General features: G+C 42.4%; 1 protein-coding gene across 8 annotated transcripts in view; it reads right to left on the bottom strand.

The window, feature by feature from the left end:
- Positions 1-21,977, bottom strand: part of GPM6B (glycoprotein M6B) — a 139,302-nt gene that overhangs the window by 33,709 nt on the left and 83,616 nt on the right. Inside the window, exon 1 of one of the 8 annotated variants that reach the window (XM_045030392.1) lies at positions 2,420-2,805. The exons of 4 other annotated variants lie outside the window; for them this stretch is intronic. In XM_045030392.1, the coding sequence (XP_044886327.1) occupies positions 2,420-2,480 (61 nt within the window). In that variant the 5' untranslated portion in view covers positions 2,481-2,805. Of the gene's footprint in view, positions 1-2,419; positions 2,806-21,977 lie in introns of those variants that run through there. 3 more of the 8 variants (XM_045030311.1, XM_045030225.1, XM_045029888.1) reach the window with 3 other exon arrangements.

Here is a 21,977-nt window from a genome sequence, read left to right as displayed (position 1 = left end):
ACCCGACTTTCACAGTAAACCAAAAATCAAGCTAATCCCATTTCAAAACAAGGCCAAAACAGGCCAATCCCTAAGAACCCCAATACTCTATGTGACTAGATCCCCTCCCCCGGCAGCCTGGGACTGTGATGGGCCCACTGTGCGCCCCTGACTCTCTCCCTGCTTGCCCCTGCTTGTCCGCCTCCTCCCCCCCACAGACACTTGCCCCTGCTTGCCAGGAGCCGATCAAAAAACGAAGCAACAAGCAACTCTGCAGCCATTTAAGCTTGAAACAAGCTCAATTTCTGCGTTTTTTTCCACGGGTTTGGTATGTCTGGTTCTCAGTGTGAGCTACCAGGTGCTGGGCTCTTATAAAAATCCTGCCTCTTCATTTAGGTTCCTAAACAGTGGCCGAGCCTTTCTAACAATCTGGCCCCAAAATCTCAAAACAAAAAACTCAATGCCCTTCCTCACTGAGTACTTGTTGAAAGGAATAGGCAAGTTGATCTGGATGATTTTATTTCATTGTTTAAACTGAGATGAGACAACCAGTTCTACTCCTCAGTTTATTGCCATGCATAGTATACGGTTTGCATTTATGAAAGGCAATGTTAGACTGAATGAAGATACAACTTCACAGTGTCTGCAAGGCTGTATGTTACTTTCATAAATGACGAAGTAGGCAAGAATAACAAAGGCATAAAAATACTAAATGCATTTAAATATCATGTTCAGTGTGTCAAACTAGCTACAGGAAAGCCAGGAAACAGGGGAAAAATTAAGTCCCTTCTGCTTGCCCCTTTATGTCATTCGTCATGCATATCAGCCTTAACTTTGATAATTTGTTTAAAATAATGAACATTCCCTACATGCTGTGCTTTGGGGATTTAGGCAAGGATGAAAAATATTATCTAACCATTACTGGGTCTGCAAGGTACGTTATTTGGGATGCACAATATATGGAAATAACATTTTTAGAGTTGGCAAATATTATATATACTGAAACTATTTAAACCATATATTATTTACCTGGTGGAAAGGAAAATTTTAGATCGTGAATGAGATGGCTATATTTATCGAAGTATTTAGGATATATACTTTGTACATTAATATGCATTCAAAATCCCCAGCGAAGTTGATTGCTGACCATGCACGTTAATGGCTTTCAAAGTTTAATCTCTTGGCATTGTAACTCTTTTTTGGAAAATCCCTTGGGGATTATGTTTTTCTATGGTCTAATCACTTGCCAAATTTCATTTTGTTGAAATTGATGCTGGTTTTGAATTAGACGGACTAGAAAAGAAAAACAAAACTTCAAACCAAGGAAACAAACGCTTTTTCAAAGGTTTTCACTATGTATATAATTAAATGCTTGTTTATATGAAAACCCACTAAAATCTAGTGATATAAATTAGCAGTTGAAGCAGTTGTGGTATTATAATAGCTAAGAAATAATACATGCAACAAGTTCCTGAGGAGATCTCATTATCTAGGTACTGTCAAGAGTTCATAACAAACAACTTTAATAAGATAATTTTTGTTAGAGCTGTATCACTCAGCAGAATTTATTGTGCCTCTTTCTACGATAGCCTGCTATACTGAATGGCATGAATTATATGGCAGTCTGATTCCAAAATATAACAGTCCTTCAGTGGTGGAATTTATCCTGTGAAGTGCTGAACTTTAGATCAATAAATCACCTGGAGCACTCAGATTAAATTAAGTCTCTCTCCTACCACACTGCCATTTTCTTATCTCGAATAATAAATTTGGAACTCTTCTCCCCATCAAGGAGCAATTCTGGATCTCACACACACACACACACACACACACACACTGGGACTTCAATGTTGCTTAACTCATTGCACTATTCTCCTTTTTCCTACCATAGAGAAACCTCTGTAGAAACACAACTCTATGGAGTAAAATGTAGACGATGAAAAGGAATTAAAATCAGTCTGCTATCTGGCACCAATCTATTGCATCAAGGCGGCTAGGGATATCATTCTAAACGGGCAGAAAGCTACATGTTCCTGTAACCTAGGTCTCCCACACTGCATTGCACAACACTAAAGCACTGCTACATGGCTAGTCTCATAGTGAAATTTTTTGATTATGGTTCTGAGGACCCTACACACATTTTCTCTCTATTTTACCAAAACTGATCAAAGAAGGAGCAATAACAAGGCTTCTTTTGCAAAAACGCACCATTTTTTACGGGACTGGAGAAGCTTCACAGCGAGAACATATACAGAGGGAAAGATTCCTGCTCTATTAAATTTGCTGTCAAGCCTTACAGGAAAAAAAACCCTGAAAGCTAGAAAGATGCAATAATGATTGTTTAAGAGCTGTTCTAAAAAGAGCGACAAAAACGGTCTAACCCGCTTTAAGTAACCTCAATGAAAAGATTTAAACAGGCTATTGTTAGACCTCTGGGTACCTTTTTTCTCTTGGCTTTGTTCTGTATTTTCCTCCACTGCAGTTTCCATGGCTGGCTTCATACCATCCACCAAAAATGCTTTCTCCCTCCCCCCTCCTCCCAGGAAAATCTCTCTTCTTTCTTTCTTACTCCCTTCTGTCTCTTATTTACAGCAGCAGTGATTGAGTGGCTCTGTTCTTCACTACAGTAGATTACAGTCCTTTCCAAAATGCAAAAAGTCTTGTCAGCTTCAATTTCGCTCTGCTTACTGGTCCATAAAGATTTGTGCCAGGAAACACTCAGCCATACGTCACCAAGGACCCCAGTTACAAATAGCCATTCTGTGTCCGATTGTGTCCCAACTTCTATGTAGCTGGGATTGGAAGAATCGGCTAATCACTCTCTTTCTCCTTGCGTGCTCTCTCTTTCCCCTTCCCTCTCTTTCTCCAGAGGCTCCCAATGAATGTTAATCAATTCTCTCAGCAAAGAATGGATTTGTGACATCAGAAGTGGGGATGCATGTGAGAATGAAAGAAGCCCCCTCCTGTCGCATGACTCAGCTATGAAACTAGCCCCTCTCTTGCTGTCTCTAAGGAGAGTCATCACACAATCACAAGGCTCTCTTTCCCATGGGACCCTATTATTATGCTTCACATTTTGATTTATCCCATATGCCCTCTGCTCTTGCACAGAACATAAACACAATGTGCACGCCGCCTCCAGTTTATCTTCTGCTGACTTTAAGAAGCAAGTAAGGTTTGGCTCTCATACAGCACAAACCAAAGGAAAACAAACAATTGTGTATGGATGTATCTGTGTCCACATAACATACACAGAGAGCTTAAAGCAGAATTTAAAATTCTTTCCTTTTCCTCTGGCTAGCAAAGATCACAATACAAATGTGACCACAAACGAACAGAAGTACAATGTAATAGTTTTTAAAAATAAAGCTGGGTAAGCAAGCATACAGTCCATAATTTTCAAATGGGTGCCTAACGTGAGGTCCCGATTCAGGGAAGCAACTCTTTTCAGGGAAGAAATTAAGTATATGCTTAGCATGAAGCATGTGCTTAAGCACTGTCCTGAAAAGGGATGGACCTAAATACATTTTAAAGTGCTTCTCTGAATCAGTGTCTTAGGCAATTAAAGAAGAGAATTAAAGTACATCCACAGGGATCATGGAGGTCAGTGATTTAACCAATTTCAAAATTTTGGCCCTGGGGCTGATCCTGAAAGGAAATAGGGTATCAACTGACTTTAGTGGTTGCTGAGGGGATTCAACACCATACTCGATAAGTCCCATATCCTTCATGTTCCTTATATTTAACTAGAGCAAGATGGCGGGCAGAGAAAAGCACTCTGAAGAGTTTGCAGACATGCTGCAGTCTCCTTTGATGATGAGGATCACATCCACAATTGGTCAATTCAGTCCACAGTTTGAGAATACTCCTGGATTCCTCATTGACACTTAGCTCTGAATAGCAGCATCTGCCAAAAATGCTTTCTACCATCTTCGGTTGATTAAAATACTCTGTCCCTCCTGTGAAGGATGACCTCAGTTCACCACCACTTTATTACCTTCCAACTTGTCTGCAATATACTGGATATGATACCTAAAATCTCTGCTGTTCTAGCACAAAGGTGCTTTCTACCACAGAGCTTTTTAGGAGGCTAACATGAAGCTGTGTAACAAACAATTCTCCTCCTGGGAAGAGGATGACAAAAAGAACCACCCACATTTGACACACGAAAGCACTCAGATGCTGTGGTGATGAGGGCGGTGATATTATGCTCTGATACTATGGTGATAAGAACCTATACAGAACAGAATTAAATTTTGGTCTAATGATCCTTATAAATGAAGAAAACTTTATTTGGGGGCATTTTTGCATCTGACATCAGTGAAAATGAAAATACAAGATGATGATGCTAAACGACACACATCTCCAAGTTTCACTGAAGTGCCAGAAAGTAACAAGTCAAAATGGAAAGGTAGCTATTTGTTTCTGCAAGTAAAATCACTGAGGCTCTTGCAATTTATCAATAAACTGGTAGTGTTTCTGATAATTGCGGTGCCATATTTAGTTCAATTTCCTTAATGTATTTGGCTTATACTGTCCTATTTGGAAGACTGCTACTTCATTTCTTCCCCCCGCAGAGCATAGCAATAAATCCAAATTGATGCAATTTTAACGGGTTTATGATAAGTGGCATACTTCCCAAGATTCAACAATTATCTTTGGGGTTTGTTGTTGTTTTTTAATGTTTTGGCTGACCCACTTATCCTTATTGCCTTCAGAAGAAAACCACTGTAGAACCTCCGGCCAATTTAAGTGAGACCTATTTGTTGAAAGTTGAAGGTTTCCTGGTTCATAAGTAGTTTTTGTTGAATGAGTTCAGGACTTTAGAACAGATGTATTAACAAATCTAGCAGGCGCTGGAGACCATCCCTCATTTTTTCCAAGGATCGCCCCTCCTACCACCAAGTAGTGAAGAAATACCTAACACTAGAAGAACACATTAACTACTCAAGAACTTGAACTAATGTCTTCAGGAGCCATCAATCTAACTGTTTAAAGCTTTCTAAACTAATTAAATTATTAATTCTAGCTACTGAATCATCCTCTAAAGATTCAAGGATGCAGTGAAGTGTGAAGTTCTCTCCCACTCCCTCCTGCTTTTCAGCTTGCTGAAAGATGCGATGGCTTTTAAGTCACTCTTTATCATCGTACTTCAGTCATTTCCTAATTCTCCTCCACTTCTTTCCCTTTGTTATCAAGCACTGCAGATGGAACAAGCACTGCTTTCTCCTCTGCTGCCATCAGTACTATTACATGCATGTGCTAGACCACTGTAACCAAGACCCCAACTAAACCCAAGACCCCAACTCCTCTCAAAATCAGGTAGGTCTTTTTGAGAATGCACTGTTCTCCAAGGACATTATAAGGCTGTATACAAACACTAGATATCTCCACCACTGTGGTAAAGAGCACTGTTTCCCAGACAACCACAAAGAATTTTTAGAATGAAGAATCTACTCCTTCCTTCATCAGAACAATTTTAAAAAGCCTAACAAAAATGATTTCCAGAGACTAAAATCCAGATAACCACAGTCAAAAGGACTGGGTTGATTGAGATAACCAATGCTGGGAGAGTCACACAATTATGCTCCAGGAGTTCAACAGAGTGACATTTTAGTTGCAGCTCAAAATGAAATTAAAAATGAGTTGTGGGGGTGGGGGAGGGATGAGTGGACGATTCTACTGCTGAAACAAAGCCCTAAGCCTATAGCAGGACACTGGGAGTTAAAGCAACAGAGTTAAGTACATTAGAACACTGCAGAATAGGTCCCAGTGGATAATCAGTTAGTACAAAATATAACTGCCTATTTTTTGAACGAATTTATTTAAAAATATTTGAAATTATTTTTCATCGTCAAAATGAAGAATTGCAATTACATAAATTAAAAATATGTTAAATATTTAAATATAGTATATAAATATAAATAACTATATTTAAAGATATGTAGGTATATTAAAATATAATTCTGTTAGCAGGTGCCTTTTCTTTTTGAACACTGGCTGCTTCTATTCATGTCAGTGACAATCTAGTTTGCATCCATAAAGGATAAGGAGATCTGTGATAACTTATAGAAAATTCATTATACGCTTTAAGTAAATGGACACATTCCACCATTTCTACAAAGGCTTTCGAGAGCTACAACAAAGAGAATTTTCACACTTTTCCCAAAGAACGTTTGAAGCTGAAATACATGGTTTGGATTTTTGAAGGCTAAATCCTGAGACTCTGTATCACATAGGATTGCAATATATATCCAAAGTGGCTGGTTTTAAAGTAAGCATATAATACAAGCATACATTTTTTGAAAAGAAAGAACAGATATACCCGGTACATGCAATTTAACCTATGGTTTTATTTTGGGTTTCTCTTGACACATAAACCATAGATGTGAAGTTTCAACAACCTACATTTCATCCAAACCCTGTACACGTTTTTAACCCCAAGTTATCTAAAGTTGGGTGTCAACTCTCTGATATAGTGTTTAGTTATAACCGACGACAATTTTCATGTGGTGCGATATGTTCAAAGCACTGTAATTAGTTTTAGCTTCATAGCAATCATATACTGGTGAGATGCTTTAAAAATCTGCCCCCAATTCCTTTGACATGCTGAACTGTTTGAAAAAACAAAATTCCAATTGTCTCATATTTGCTAACTAGTGACATCAGTAATGAATGATTATGAGGAAAATAATGCAACTGTATTTTTAATACACTACATAACATGCAGAATACTTGAAAATGTGTGTTTGTATATATTATATGTATATCTAAAATGACCGAGTCTCCAATCCTGGACTTCTATGAATAGAGCAGTATTGGGACCTTAGTTTGGACAATAGGTATCCTAGGGTAATAAGGGACTAGCTGGTGAATTTAGCTCATCACAATGAAAATTCTCAACTATTTAAAAAAGTCAGAGAAGTAGGCAGATACCCAATGACTGTTCATAAACAAGAGTGATCCTGGTAAGTTCTATTTCTCATAAAATAGTGAGAGAAATCAGTCCTTAAACGTCTTGGGCCAAATCCTTCTGCTCTTACTTATCAGAGTAGTTTCAATAAAATTCCCAACACATTTAAATGCCATAATTTTTTAAACCTAGGTGTCTACAGTTCACTCCTATATCCATATTTAGTCTCTTATATGTAACAGGCCTGATTTTCAAAGGCCACATTTTTTGAGATGGCTAAATATATATTTAGGAGCCAAAAGGACAGGAAAGCCAAAGACTTCATGAAGTCACTAAGGATTAGCTGTTGTTACTGATTTTATACTTGAATGCTAATATGATGGGTAGCAGTATAAAACCCTAAGATTTAGATGCCCAGATTTGAAAATGTTGGCCAATGGGACTACTTTCATGAGGAAAGCCAGCAGGATTTGGTCACTACAGATAAGAGAACCATAACCAATAAGTAGTATGGATTCAGAAAGTTTGGGTACCACCTAACCTAATTGCTTTCTTAATAATATTACAAATCTGTGGACAAAGTAAAGCAATAGATTTAATATATTTGTCTTTTATGATGGTTAGGCCTTTGGTACAGAACCTCACAAAACCCTATTCTCAAAATGAAGTCAAAATGACTTGGACCCTTTGTAGCCAGTCTGTTTCCTCATGCCAAAGTAACAAGTTGAGGAGAGGAGAGATGTGGTACAGGGCGGGTGCACTGCAATGGTCTGCATTAGGGACAGTCTTATTTAATAGTATTCATTTAGAAAAAGGAGTAAACAGCACATGAATGAAAGTCATAGATTAAACTGAACTGGAAGGCATTAAGAACGTTAGCTAGGTTGTAGAATAATCTAAAGACTTTCAGAGATGAGAATTGTGGGTGGAAACTTTAAAAAGGTTTATCTTGAAATAAAAACCTAAGATCTGTGGAAAAATACTGTAATTCAAACAAAAAATATCAACAGGAGGGAGAAATGTGGAAAAAACAGTAATTCTGAGAAAAATGTGAAAAAGCTGTAAAAAAAATCCAATAAAATGTTGGGGTGCATACTTCAACATGGAAGCAATAGGCCTTCTATATAGCTCTGGCTTGACCACTCCTGAAATGTGTTCTGTTCTTGGCACCTGCTTACCAGAAATATGTTGACAAATTGGAGGAAGCTGATGCATCAGCTACAAAAATTATTATGAGCCTGGAGTAAATATATAATAAGGAAAGAGTATAAAGAGCTAAATATATACAGCTTGGCTAAGTGAACGGGGACAGGAAAACAGCCTCCCAATAAGCAAGGAGGAAGGAAAATTATTTAGCATAATAAAAGAGGATGTAACTGTTGAAATTTAGAAAGGAAAAATTTGGCTGAATATCAGGCACATTTCCTGACCTGGAACAGTCTGCCAAAGAAAGCAGTGGAATCCCCATCACAGGGGACTTTTAAAACTGAGGTGGACTAAACTGTAGTAAATGTTCTGTAGGTAACAGTGAGTGATTCCCTGGCAGTAAAATGTATTAGATTGCTTTAGTAGGTCTGGTAAATTCTATGACATACTATATTTAACAAATATAGCCCTATACCCCACATCTTTCCGTCCCAAGAAAACAAAACACACACTAAGAGCTAGTGAAAACCAAAGCAGTTATATTTCCACACCTATAAATTCACCAGAGCTAACGCAGAACCTCTTGGAATAACAACTGAACTGTGAAATAGATCCTGCCAAGTTTAGCACACAACCTCCCTACCAGAAACAGGTTTTACATAACCACAGACATTTACGGTGTTGTCCTTTTACATCTGTAGGCTTCTCCTCCAGCCCTACTCACTGAACATTCAGTGGCCATGTTTGTAGTCCCAGAAGTGGAAGACATGGCTGCTTTTGAAGGGTTTTAAGCCTCAGTAGATTTAAACATGGGTTCAACTGCCTAGTTATCCAGTTAATACTATCTGCTGGCTACATAACTATAAAATCTTTGCAAATCAAGCAAACATACTATAGCCACTGCTTAACACAGACGTGCCTGTGGAGGGTCCGCTGGCCCCGCGGCTCCGGTGGAGCATCTGCAGGCACATGCCTGCGGGAGGTCCGCCGGAGCCGCCTGCCGCCCTCCCACTGGGACGCCGCCCCAAGCGCGCGCTTGGCGCGCTGGGGTCTAGAGCCGGCCCTGATTACATATACTTCCTCTTCCTCCCCCTTTAGGGCATAAAGATTTGGGCACATTTATCAACCTCAATATCCTCTAGAGCAGCAGTGGTTCCCAAACTTTAACAGCCTGTGAACCCCTTTCACTAGCACATCAAGTCTCGCAAACACCCTCTTAAAAATGAATATTTCCAGAGATTTTCTCCTGTACCTGAGTATAAATTATAAAAGCACTGATCTTGGAAATACAAAATTTGTTTTTATGACATGCTTATTACAACTATTTATTATTAATTATTTATCATTACAGTATTTTTATTACATTATGAAAATGGCAACACCTCTTCCAAGATCTCACTTTTCCAAGATCTCACTCAAGAGTTCCTCCTACACAAGCATTCAGGTCTTGAGCATTCCAGACAAACAGCACATGTTACAAAAAAAGCTTAAACTTGTTTTTTAAATTATTCTGAAGAACAATACTAGCTGCCTATTTAATTTAAAAAAAAAAGCAAAAAATATTCACCTCCCTTTCCATTTTTTATAAGGAGTCTTGAAGTTTAAATCTCCTCAGTGTGATAGACATGCTTGCTTCGATCTGCTTAGCTCTTGGAAGTCTAGGGGCTGTGGGCTGCTGGCCCCGTGCTGCCCAGGATCCCTATGGACAGCTCTGTCCGCCATTAGGGAATTCTTTCCCGAGAACCCCCTGTAACATTCCGCGAATCCCATGGGGTTCACGAAGCCCAGTTTGGGAATCACTGCTCTAGAGCACCTGCAGCAGTTTCCAAGTCGTAGCTGAATGAAAGTATCCAAGCTATGTGACCAAATGCCATACTTCATGTCTGTTCTTTTTCACCAAAATGCACTCCCACTTCATATTCAGCTCCATCTTCTGGAGTCAATACCACAGGATGGGAGCTGACTCAAACTTTGAGTTCAAATGCACTGTAGAGTTTAACATCTTATTTTCACAATACTTACCTGGCCATATCCCCTGTAGATTCTCATCAACTTAAGTGCACAGTTCAACATTATATCTTTTTCCAGTGCCTCACTAAGGCCTGGTCCACACTAGGACTTTAATTCGAATTTAGCAGCGTTAATTCGAATTAACTGTGCACCCATCCACACCATGAAGCTATTTAATTCGACCTAGAGGGCTCTTTAGTTCGACTTCTGTACTCCTCCCCAACGAGGGGAGTAGTGCTAAATTCGACATGGCCATGTCGAATTAGGCTAGGTGTGGATGGAAATCGACCTTAGTAGCTCCGGGAGCTATCCCACACTGCACCACTCTGTTGACGCTCTGGACAGCAGTCCGAGCTTGGATGTTCTGATCAGCCACACAGGAAAAGCCCCAGGAAAATTTGAATTCCTTTTCCTGTTTGGCCAGTTTGAATCTCATTTCCTGGTTGGACAACGGGGCGAGCTCAGCAGCACCGGCAACGATGCAGAGCTCTCCAGCAGAGGAGTTCATGCAATCTCTGAATAGAAAGAGGGCCCCAGCATAGACTGACCGGGAAGTCTTGGATCTGATCAGTGTGTGGGGCGAGGAGTCTGTGCTTTCGGAGCTGCGCTCCAAAAAACGGAATGCAAAGACCTACGAGAAGGTCTCCAGAGCCATGACAGACAGAGGATACAGCCGGGATGCAACGCAGTGCCGTGTGAAAATCAAGGACCTGAGACAAGGCTACCAGAAGACCAAAGCGGCAAACGGACACTCCGGAGCCTGCCACCACTGCCCTACCAGTGACCGTGGACTCTGACGATGGGATAGTGTCGACGGCCAGTTCCTCGGCGATGTTCGCGGACGGGGAAGATGAGGAAGGGTTAGTGGAGGACGAGGCAGGCGACAGCGCTTACAACGCTGGTTTCCCCGACAGCCAGGATCTCTTCATCACCCTCACGGAGATCCCCTACCAATCCTCCCCGGCCGTTAACCCGGACCCTGAATCAGGGGAAGGAGTAGTCGGTAAGTGCTTTAACCATGTAAACTTTTATTAATAATGGAACAGGAATCTGAACTATGTGAAAAGGAGGTCTACATATATGAGGATAGAACAGAAATCCTCCTGGGAGATCTCCACGAAGCTCTCCTGGAGGTAATCGAAAAGCCTACGCAGGAGGTTCCTAGGGAGAGCTGCCTTATTGGGTGCTCCGTGGTAGCACACCTTTCCGCGCCAGGCTTTCATGAGGTACTCAGGGAGCATTTCCTCCCCGAGCATGGCCGCATAGGCCCCTGGTTTGTGCTGGCTTTCACGCAGCATGCGCTCTCTATCTCCTTCAGTGACCGTCCTCAGGGTGATCTCGCTCGGAGACTCCTGCATCTAATTAAGGGAATTACTGTAATGTTATGCCTGGTCCAAAGTATTTTTAAAAAATCTCCAGACAGACGGCGTAGCAGAGACTCAGCATGCTGCTGCGTGACAAGCGTAATGGAAAGCCAAAGAATCAAATGGACACTCATGGAGGGAGGGGGGACTGAGGACACAAGCTATCCCACAGTTCCTGCAGTCTCCGAAAAGCATTTGCATTCTTGGCTGAGCTCCCAATACTTGTACAGTCAAACACATTGTCCGTGGCGGTTCAGGGCATAGCTCGTCAATGTACCCCCCTCCCCCACCCCCAGAAGGAAAAGGAAAAAAAATCATCTCTTGACTCTTTTAAATGTCACCCTATGTGTACTGAATGCTGCTGGTAGATGCGATGCTGCGGCACTGTACTGTAGCATCCTCTCCCCCCCCCCCGCCTCATGGGTGGTTGATAGTGCAATAAGACTGCTACCCGTCCTCGTCATCAGCCCATAAGTAGACGGCCTGCTAACCGTCTTCATCATAGCAACAGGGGGCTGAGCTCCATCAGCCCCCTCCCTTCATGTGTAAAGAAAAGATTCTGTATTGCCTGGACTATCATAGCAGCAGGATGCTGGTCTCCTCTCCCCCACACTGCTTAATGTTCTGTTTGGACTATCATAGCAGCTGGAGGCTGCCTTCCCCTCATATCATTTCACTAACAAGTCACTGTTTCTTATTCCTGCATTCTTTATTACTTCAGCATACAAATGGGGGGACACTACAACGGTAGCCCAGGAAGGCTGGGGGAGGAGGGAAGCAACAGGTGGGGTTGTTGCAGGGGCACCCCCTGTGAATGGCATACAGCTCGTCATTCCTGCGGGATGTGACATGGAGTGGCTGTGCTCTCTAGTTCTCTGATACACTGCAACCCTAGTACAGTTGCCCCATATTCTAGGCAGGACTGATTCTATTTTTAGATACCATAAAGAAGGGATTGACTCAGGGAGTCATTCCCAGTTTTGTCTTTTGTGCCCCTGGCTGATCTCGGCCAGAAGTACCTATGACAGCAGCAGAAGGTATAGTGCAGTAGAACTGTTAACCATCCTCACCTTGCCAATTTACAATGGCATGGTAGATGGTGCAATATAGCTGATAACCATCTCTGCTGTCATGCAAAAACAAATGAATGCTACTGTGTAGCGCTGCTGAATCGCCTCTGTCCGCGGCATCTAGTACACATACAGTGACAGTGACAAAAGGCAAAACAGGCTCCATGGTTGCCACGCTATGGCGTCTGCCAGGGTAATCCAGGGAAAACGGGCTCGAAATGATTGTCTGCCGTTGCTTTCCCGGAGGAAGGAATGAGTGACTACATTTACCCAGAACCACCCACGACAATGAAATTTGCCCCATCAGGCACTGGGATCTCAACCCAGAATTCCAAGGCTCGGGGGACACTGCGATGGGGTGGAACAGGGGCAGAGTTTATGCTTTCCGGATTGCCTGCTGCAGGAGTGCGCACGAGATAGGTGCTGTGCATGCTCTTGTTCACAGACACAGACTACACTGTGTTCATTATTCGCAAAAATGTATCTTTGCAAGGAATTCACTCCTTTTTTCCCATCACACAGCTTCGACTGTCTCCAGACCTGCCACAGCATCCCCCTCACAGAGGCTGGCAAAGATTAGGCGGCAAAAGAAAAAGACACGGGACAAGATGTTCGCTGAACTTATGGGCTGCTCCCGAGCCGAGGCGGACCAGCAGAGCCAGTGGAGGGAGACCCTCTCTCTGTACCAGCGCTCACACAGCGAACGGGAGGAGAGGTGGCGTGAGAAAGACAAGCAGGCGACTCAAACGCTGCTTGGACTAATGAGGGAGCAAACGTACATGCTCCGGCGCCTTGTGGATGTTCTGCAGGACCGCAGGCAGGAGGACAGAGCCCCCCTGCAGTGTATCTGCAACCGCCCTCCCCCACCACAAAGTCCCATACCCCCCTCACCCAAAATAACCAGAAGGAGGGGCACCAGGGGCCGTGAAAACTGTCACTGCACCCCAGCAGAGTGCTCAAGTACCCAAAAGCTCTCATACCCTAAATTTTGAGAAGTCCTTCCCTTCCTGACTCACCCAAGCCCAAATCCCAGTTTCATTCCCTATCTAGTTAATTATTAAAAATACTTTGCTGTTAATTACTGTTTCCGTCATGTTTTTTTACAGAAGACTGTGTTTGAAGGGGGTGGGGGTGGGGAAGGGGGTTGGTAATTGCATAGGACAGTCACCTTTACCAGGGTACAGACACGGGGGCAGGATCAGCAGCAGGTCACACACACAGTGCAGTCAGTAGGCACCCTGGTCAGTATGGGAGGTGGTTTCCAGGTTCTGTGTGGGTGGGGGGGGGGGACGTGACTTTGTAGCGGGGGAGGGCGGTTACAGATATTATGCAGCGGTCCTTGTCCTGGACCGGAGAGTCACGCAGCAGAGGAATCTGTATCCGTCCTCCTCCGCCAAGGTCACATAGCTCCCGCACACAGAATCCCAAAAAGGAAGGATGGCAGGCTCCGTTGAAACAACCAGTCCGGCACTGCGGACCGCTCTAGGAGCAGAAGCCTGTCATTCCTCGAGTTTAGAGGCGGTCTTTACATCACCGCACCCCCTACGCAGCACAGTCTGCATCCCAGTTTCAACCCTTTAACGCAAAGTCATTAATAAAGAAACCTTTGTTAAGTAACAATGGAACATGTATTTTATTTTTACACGTGTGTTGGAAGTGGGGGAAATGGGGTGAACGGGGTATGTAACTGCAGAGGATAGTCAACAGTAACTGGGTAAAGAAACAGGGGCAGGTTAAGCTTCTCTGTAAAGAAACTGAACAGTCACAGGTCACGCTGCTCGCTGGTACTTGAAGAGTTCCTTGTCGCTGTCCAAGGGGCTTCATGAGCCAGGGCATTAGCGGGTAGGCTGGGTCCCCGAGAATCACTATAGGCATCTGCACATCCCCAACAGTTATTTTGTGGTCCGGGAAGAAACTACCTTCCCGCAGGCGTCTAAACAGACCACAGTTCCTGAAAACACGCGCGTCATGAACTTTGCCCGGCCACCCGAACGTTGATGTTGGTAAAACATCCCCTATGCTCCACCAGTGCTTGCAGCACTATTGAAAAGGAGCCCGATTTCTCAGCAGCTGACTGTGGAAGATAAGGTGCGAGGAGGTGAAAACGGCCATAACTGCAGCGAGCTCCATGCTCGCAGTGCTGTGGCGTCCGCGCTGTCACTGACCACGAACAGATTTCCCGCCGGCGCTTTCAGGGAGGGAGGGCGTGATTGACGGTTCAATGATGACAGTTACCCAAAACCACCCTCGAAACATTTTTTCCCCCAGCAGGCATTGGGGGCTCTACCCAGCATTCCAATGGGCAGCGGGGACTGCGGGAACTGTGGGATAGCTTCCCACAGTGCACCGCTTCCAAAGTCGACGCTGGCCCCGTTAGTGTGGACTCACAAAGTCGAATTAGTGTCCTTAGTGTAGATACACAAATTCGACTTCGTAAGGTCGATTCCACAAATTCGAATTAAGTTGAAACGAACTACTCTTTTAGTGTAGACATATCCTAAGATGCATTTCTAGCATTCTTCTCTCGGGTTTAACTCATATTTCAAATTATTTCATGGGGTCTTCACTTAGCCACCCCCAACTCACTTCACTCAGCCACCACCCAACTCACTTCACTCATTCTTGTTTTAAATACTGCAAGATTCGGTTCTCTGCATCCCTCTCCTGGGATATCTCCCTGCTAGCTTTGACATTACATCTATGCAGATGCACTCCTGACTCACTTGTGGATCCCTCTATTTCTCTGCCTTGATTATGAAACATCCAGCAGTAGGATGCTGCAGCATAGCTTGGAGCTGATACAAGACTAAAGTCCTTTGTTTTCACTCTCAACTTAGACCTTAACTTTGCACCTAAAGCTAAATAAACTGGAATCATCCTTGACCATGAACTCTGTCCTCTAACATCTTTCATGTCACCTCAGAAAATTGTCATCTGTACTTAATTCTGGATCTGCTGAAGCATCTCCTTAGAGGTTTATACCACATTCACTATCATATGTTATGTTGTTTATTGTATGACACAATATATTATAGATCAGGGTCTCAAACACATGGCCCGCGGGCTGCAGTTATTTGCTGTGGCCCGCCAAGCTCCCTGTGCCCGCCTCACCCCCCTCAGAGTTATTTCCTACAGCCACCAAGCTCCTCTCACCCGCCGCCCACCCTCCCCCCAGCGTGCCACGTCCCCGCTCCTCTGCCTACCTCCAGGCGCTTCCCGCCACCAAATAGCTGTTTGGCAACGCTTAGCGCTTTTCGGGGGGAGAGCGGGGAAGCGGGGAGCAGGTGGAGAAGAGGCAGGGCCAGGGTGGGGATTTGGGGAAGGGGTTGGAATAGGAGCAGGGAGGGGGGTGGAGTTGGGGTGGGAACTTTGGAGAAGGGGTTGGAAGAGGCGGGCCCTCATGGAAGGGGTGGAGTGGAGGCAGGGCCAGGGGCAGCAGGGGGCTTTTGTACCTTTATATGAAAAGGTGTCAGTGATGCGTCCCTCAGGCCAATGTACTAGTCCTCATGTGGCCCTCATGGTGATTTGAGTTTGAGATCCCTGTTATAGATGGGGGTGGGAAAGAGACCTGTTTATATCAGAACTGTTCCACAACCAGGAATAGAGTTTTCTCTCTCTCAAACCTCCAGATACCCACAGCTGCTCTGTATTTGAAGTTTGCAAATACCCAAAAGGGAAAGGAATCTTTCCTCACTTGATCTATGAGGGTAAAACTAAGAGAAAGGGGATGAAATTGTGCCAAGGAAAATTGTGTTATAGTATAAAATTACAGATTGAATACCACGGGCAAGACTCCCCAGTCTGCAAGCCAAAAGTGGCAAAAGCTTATCACCGGTCATGTAAAAGAACACTAGACAAAACAGTTGAGAATCTATGAAAAAGAGTGCTTCCAGACTTGGCAAGGAATGACTGAACAGAACCTTACCTATTAGAGGTCAAAAAGACCTTTTACCCACCCTTCTATTCTCAAAACTCTCCACTGACTTGCCTCACCTCCTGTTTCTGCACTCCCATTTACCTATAGTCTCCTGTCACTTTTTCCAGGCCTCCAGTATTGACTGATCTATTCCCCTATCTGTGACTCTCTGCAGCCTGGGATGTAGAGGCATTGCACTTCAAGCTGTGCTGTCTCATCCATCTGGTGCTCTCTGTCTGAACCAGTGCCACTCTCTCCAAATCTCACCTCAAAAGACATCATTCTTTGCTTTAGCATTTCATTACAATGAAACCCTGGACTGCTCGAAGGATGCCTCCATCTTTTGGAGTTGAATATGATTATTTGCATTATCAACACTTTAAATTAGGTTGTACAGTGGTGGCCAGAGGCAGATTACACTTTTGAGGAGTCCTGGGCCAGAGCAAGTGGGGGCCCTCCCCACCCCTTCTGCCTGCAGTTCCCCCCCGACTACCTCCCAGTGCTCCTGCTGGGGAAATGGGGATGGGAAGTTTGCCCCGCCCTGCACTCCTGCTGGGGAGCAGGTTGGGCCATGGGGGCCTGCCCCACTTCCCGTCAGAAACGCTGGGTGGATGGAGCAGGAGCACCCATTTTTCCAGAGCCCCCAATTAGCCAGGGCCCCTCGGCATGGGCCCCATTGGCCAAGTGGCTAATCCACCACTGGGTGGACCAGAAAGAAAAAGAATTTGGCTTGGATTTCCAAGAGTTACTGGCCTCAAATTTGTAAAAGCTTTCTTACTTTCAGTATTTGAGATACTTGGTAAGCAAGAGGTCATCTAAAAGTAAAATTTTATTTTTTATATATCAAATAGATAGAGGAAAAAGCAAAACTACATCCAACTTTACATCCCAATGGCATGTTTTTAAACCAGTTAATTCTCAATTTTTGCACATTGCTTTGAAAATGTGAAGTACAGTACAAAAGTGTTGAACATTACGTAGGGTTTTTGGGGACAAATCACAAGAACAAAATGTGATTTGTACTATATGCCACTAGAACCCAGAGAAAAAAATGCTGCCTGAATCTCATGCTGCAATCAAACTCAATTAAAAAAACAAACACATGGCTTGTTTCTTCAGACTGTAGAAATATATCAGTGTCACCAGAACTGAAAAAAGGACAAATCTGTAATGTATAGAGCCACTGGAACACATAGTTTGAGAGTGAATCTGTGCACATGTGTGCATAGATCAATGCTATAGCGTCTTCCAGCTCAAGATCTCAAAGCATCTTACAAACATGAAGGAAAAAACTAAAAAAGCCCTGGGAGATAAAGTTATATTTTATCACCATTTTATAGATTAAATGAGTTGTCCACCCAAGATCATACAGGAATCCTGGAGTGGAGCCAAAAATACTACCCAAGTTTGCTGACATCCAGTTCAGTGTTTTAATTGCCCTGCCATCTTTCTGAAAGACGTTTAGTTTTACATACTTTTCGTGAGTTTGACACCAAAACAAGAGAGCCACAAGTGTGTTGCAAGAAGCCATTCCTGAACAAGTGCCTATCAATGCCTCATCTAAAACATCTGGGGTGAAATCCTAGCCCCACTGAAGTCAATGGCAGAACTACTATTGACTTCAAACAGATACAGGATTTCAGCCAGGAAATATTGGCAAATTTATACAGTAGCCACTTAATCCACACACCTCTCGCCCTTCCCCCCACATCTCAGTCAAAATGCTGACATCAGAGAAAGTGTTGAAATAAATGGTTGGGTACAAGCTGTTGAAACCAATGTTTATTTAAACCCTGATTTCAACACCTTGTGAGTCTGCCATTATTCAATGAGCTTAAACCATAGGTGAGAAAGATCAGGGTTACCCACGGCAACTGTAGGTCACCTGTTAAATTATAAATGTATTTTTGATTCGTGTACAAGATATTTAATCATGAAATCCTCAGATGAGATACTGACTAAAGGGTTCCCAATTAATTACCATATTCTCTGAAAGTACAGATTTCCTCATTAAGAGGGCTGCAGGACATGAGCAAGTTCTACTTTGAGGGTTCCCAATTAACTCATCTAAGTATGTGCCAGGCTACTTGAACAAATGCAGCTTTTCCGAGCCCCTCTTGTGAGCTGGAGCACTGCACCTCTTGGAATCCTAGTCACGTATAAAGTAACGGTTCTTTCTGCACTGCACAATGCCCTTGAGAATGCTGTTCATGGGCAACAAACAATGGCTGCCAAAGTGTTTAACCGTTCTTTCACTTACACACAAGCAGCTGCACACATAAAAAGTTGAGTGTGCACTTGGGGAACTCAAAATAATTAAATAAAAGCCCCTATCTTATAATATTGGGTAACTTAACCTGACTGAAGCTAGAAAATTTGGAATTATGTCTGGATCATGTCATGTCTAGCTTTTGCTGAATCTCAGAGCAGCGGCTGATCTCACCTACAAAATAAGCTTCAAGACAAAAGCACTACAGGGTGAGTTAAGGACAGGGCAGCAGTCTTCATTCACAATTCCCTGATAGGCTGTTTAGAAATTCCCTTGCCAGGGCAGTACAGGTCCCTACACTATGTGAGTGCCCCAAGTCCTGAGGTTTTCAACAATTTGCTTGGGAGACTATTCCAGAGACCTCACCAGCAGGGAGATTTCACTGAAGTTCATCATATTTTCCATCTCATTACTCCTAATTATGCCTAACAAAATAGTTTCTTTCCAAACTTGGTGTTTACTCATTTAAAACACTCATTTAAGCCACTATGTCTACACTTTGTCATTATTTAAAATAGTTTTTTTGTTTAATATTTCATCATAAGTGAATCCCCCCCTACCTTTGGATTGTGGTTATGATTAGGTTCTCTGAGTTTGCCAGTGTCTTTCTGGTACTGGAGTTTTGCAGGATTAAAGGCACTATTCCTGGTGCTCTCTTGCCAATTGCATAGAAAGGGATTGTTACATACCTGCTCTGTGACTTGATGCCTCTACATATGCTGTTCAAAACTGCACTGGGCATTTTTGTGCAGTTTTGAACAGCATTTATTGTAAACTCATGCTCAATTTGGTCTTTATCACCACCCTTAGGTTTCTTTCAGTATTATTCATTGTCCTTCCAGACTCCCCCTTTTGTGTGTGTGTGTGTGTGTGTGTGTGTGTGTGTGTGTGTGTGTGTGTGTGTGTGAGAGAGTGAGAGTGAGAGTGAGAGAGAGAGTGAGAGAGAGAGATGAGGAGGAAAAGGGTATAAAGGGAGAGATGATCTTCAATCAATAAGCTCCTTCCCTTCTCCCTGGCTAAGCTCCATTTTGGACTGTTTGGAGCACAGCACTGACTAAATATAGTGGGCAACAGACCAAGCCACTTCACAGTTATGGGCTGTTCAGAGAGGTACCCTGGTCAACATGGAACTGAGGCTTTGCCCTTTATGCATACCCCAGTGCCACTATTGGAAGCATGACATATATATGGTCATTCCTGAGCAAATCATCCAGCCCGATTTAGCTGTTCAAAGATTGATTGGTAGAAATAAATTGAAAAATGTAAATGGGATAATGGTTAAAAGAAGGGTGGGGGTTTTATTTTATTTTATTTTTTTAAAATGCACTGCTATCACATACAGAGGAAATAAAAGACAGCAGTGACAGTGAAATATATGAGCAAAAGCACATTTCTGTTAGATTAATTTTCTATTAGAAAGTTGTTTTCTGGCTTCTTCAGGCCCCAAATTACTTGATCTGTAAGTTTATTCTTGCTTTAAGCACAATTTCAGGCAAGTACCCTAATATCATTATCAGGAGATCCATTGCTTAGTTATGAGTAGTTCACATCATTCCTTCTATTTCCATTGTATGAGTTCACTTAAGTATAGATCAATCTTGTACACTACACAAAACTAACACTGATTAAAATATAAAACTAAAAAACAGATGAGACTTAATTTGATTCCCAGATGCAAACAGGACAACTGTTTGGCCAATCAATATAGGCCAATATAGGCAGTATATCATAAGATGAAGCAATGGGACAACATTTTAAGACAGGCCACTGACTTTTTTCAACCACAAGATACATTTTATAGATGTTCTAATATATCTAAAAGACACCCAGCTCTATATGTATTTGGTTGAGTTTTATTTATATTTGAATTGGGGTATTTAATATTTATATTGCTTTAGAAATCTCTATTAAAGATATTTTATATAAAGATTTTAAAATGCAGACTATTTATGAGATTACCATAATCTATGTCTGTAGGATTGGCAGATTCTGCTCTTGAAAACACACTATTTTACTTTTGGATCTTCAGAAATGCAATTTGCTTACAACTTTACAACAGATAGGAAAGCATATCTTTATTAGGCTAGTTCTGGAACGTGGTGCCCAAACAAGATGGTAGAAAACACTACTGTCACCTTGCTGCTAACATCAGGTATTATAGAAAGTAAGGATGCTAGATTCTTATCACATAGGGAAATAGTTGTGAATGCAGATTAAACTGTGTGTGGTCTAATAAGCTTATTTTATTTAGGGAAAAAAATGGAAAAGATACAAGAGTTGTAACTATGAGAAGCATGTAGCTGTCAAAATTACATATTGATAAGTGTACATGGGTTCATATACAGAACAACATCAGATCAGATTTTATGTGCTGTGGGATGGGCTATATGGACACAGATAAAGATTTCTAAATATTGAATTGAGCATAGGTGAACCTCCCCTGAATCAGGCCAAGAACTGCTCCTTTATTTCTATGACTTCTTGGCTGACAAGCTAGAGGCTTGGGTTAGAGTTCCTCTGATAATATATTGATTGTAGGAGGGGGGAGTTAATTGTGCGTATACTGCTCTCCTTGAAGGAGGTACATGGCGGTCCCCTGTTGTATGCATCTGTATAGAAAAGATTTCAAGAAGAGTCAGTCGGGCAAGGAGACCAGACTGAACCCATGAGAACCCGCTCGTCTCTGTGCAGCCAGCAGACCACAGGTCTTCATGGGTGACTGAACTCTTCAGCTCTATTCATCCCTGTTCTTAATGCATAATAACAAACAGCGGCGCTCTCATAATACAGGCCTCTCCATTCTTCCCTCTTTTACCATCATTCATATTGCAGCTATGACATGACTGAAAGGGATTCTGATGGGAAATGTGCTTCAAATTAGCATATTTCCCCTTCATACAATAGTGGCATTAAGCTGCTGCATTTTGAAAGTCTAAACAAAAAAAGCACAACTGTTTTTAGCAGCAGTGTTTGAAGTTTAATTATCTGTCTATCTTAAAGCATCTTTAACAAGTTTTCACTTTTTAAAAGAAGAAAACATGCTAGATAAAAATCTTCACTCCTAAAAAAATATTAGTTTGATGTTTTTATATATAAAAATAGTTACTGGACTGGTAAAGAGCAAATTTTTTTTTACCAGTAAATCGTTTCTAATTGTTTAGGTGTATTTGTTTTGCTTACTCCAGACTTGTAGGCAATCTATCATCAAGGATTTCAGAACTAATGTACATTGACAGTGCCCTATCAAATCAATTGCAGTTCTTCAGGGAGCTGGGTTTCTTCAGCAGTAGCTTGATTTTCTTTCCCTCTG

The sequence above is a fragment of the Mauremys mutica genome, chromosome 1 (genome assembly GCF_020497125.1).
Source record: "Mauremys mutica isolate MM-2020 ecotype Southern chromosome 1, ASM2049712v1, whole genome shotgun sequence".
NCBI lineage: Eukaryota > Metazoa > Chordata > Testudines > Geoemydidae > Mauremys > Mauremys mutica.
This window is presented reverse-complemented; position numbering and strand designations above follow the sequence as displayed.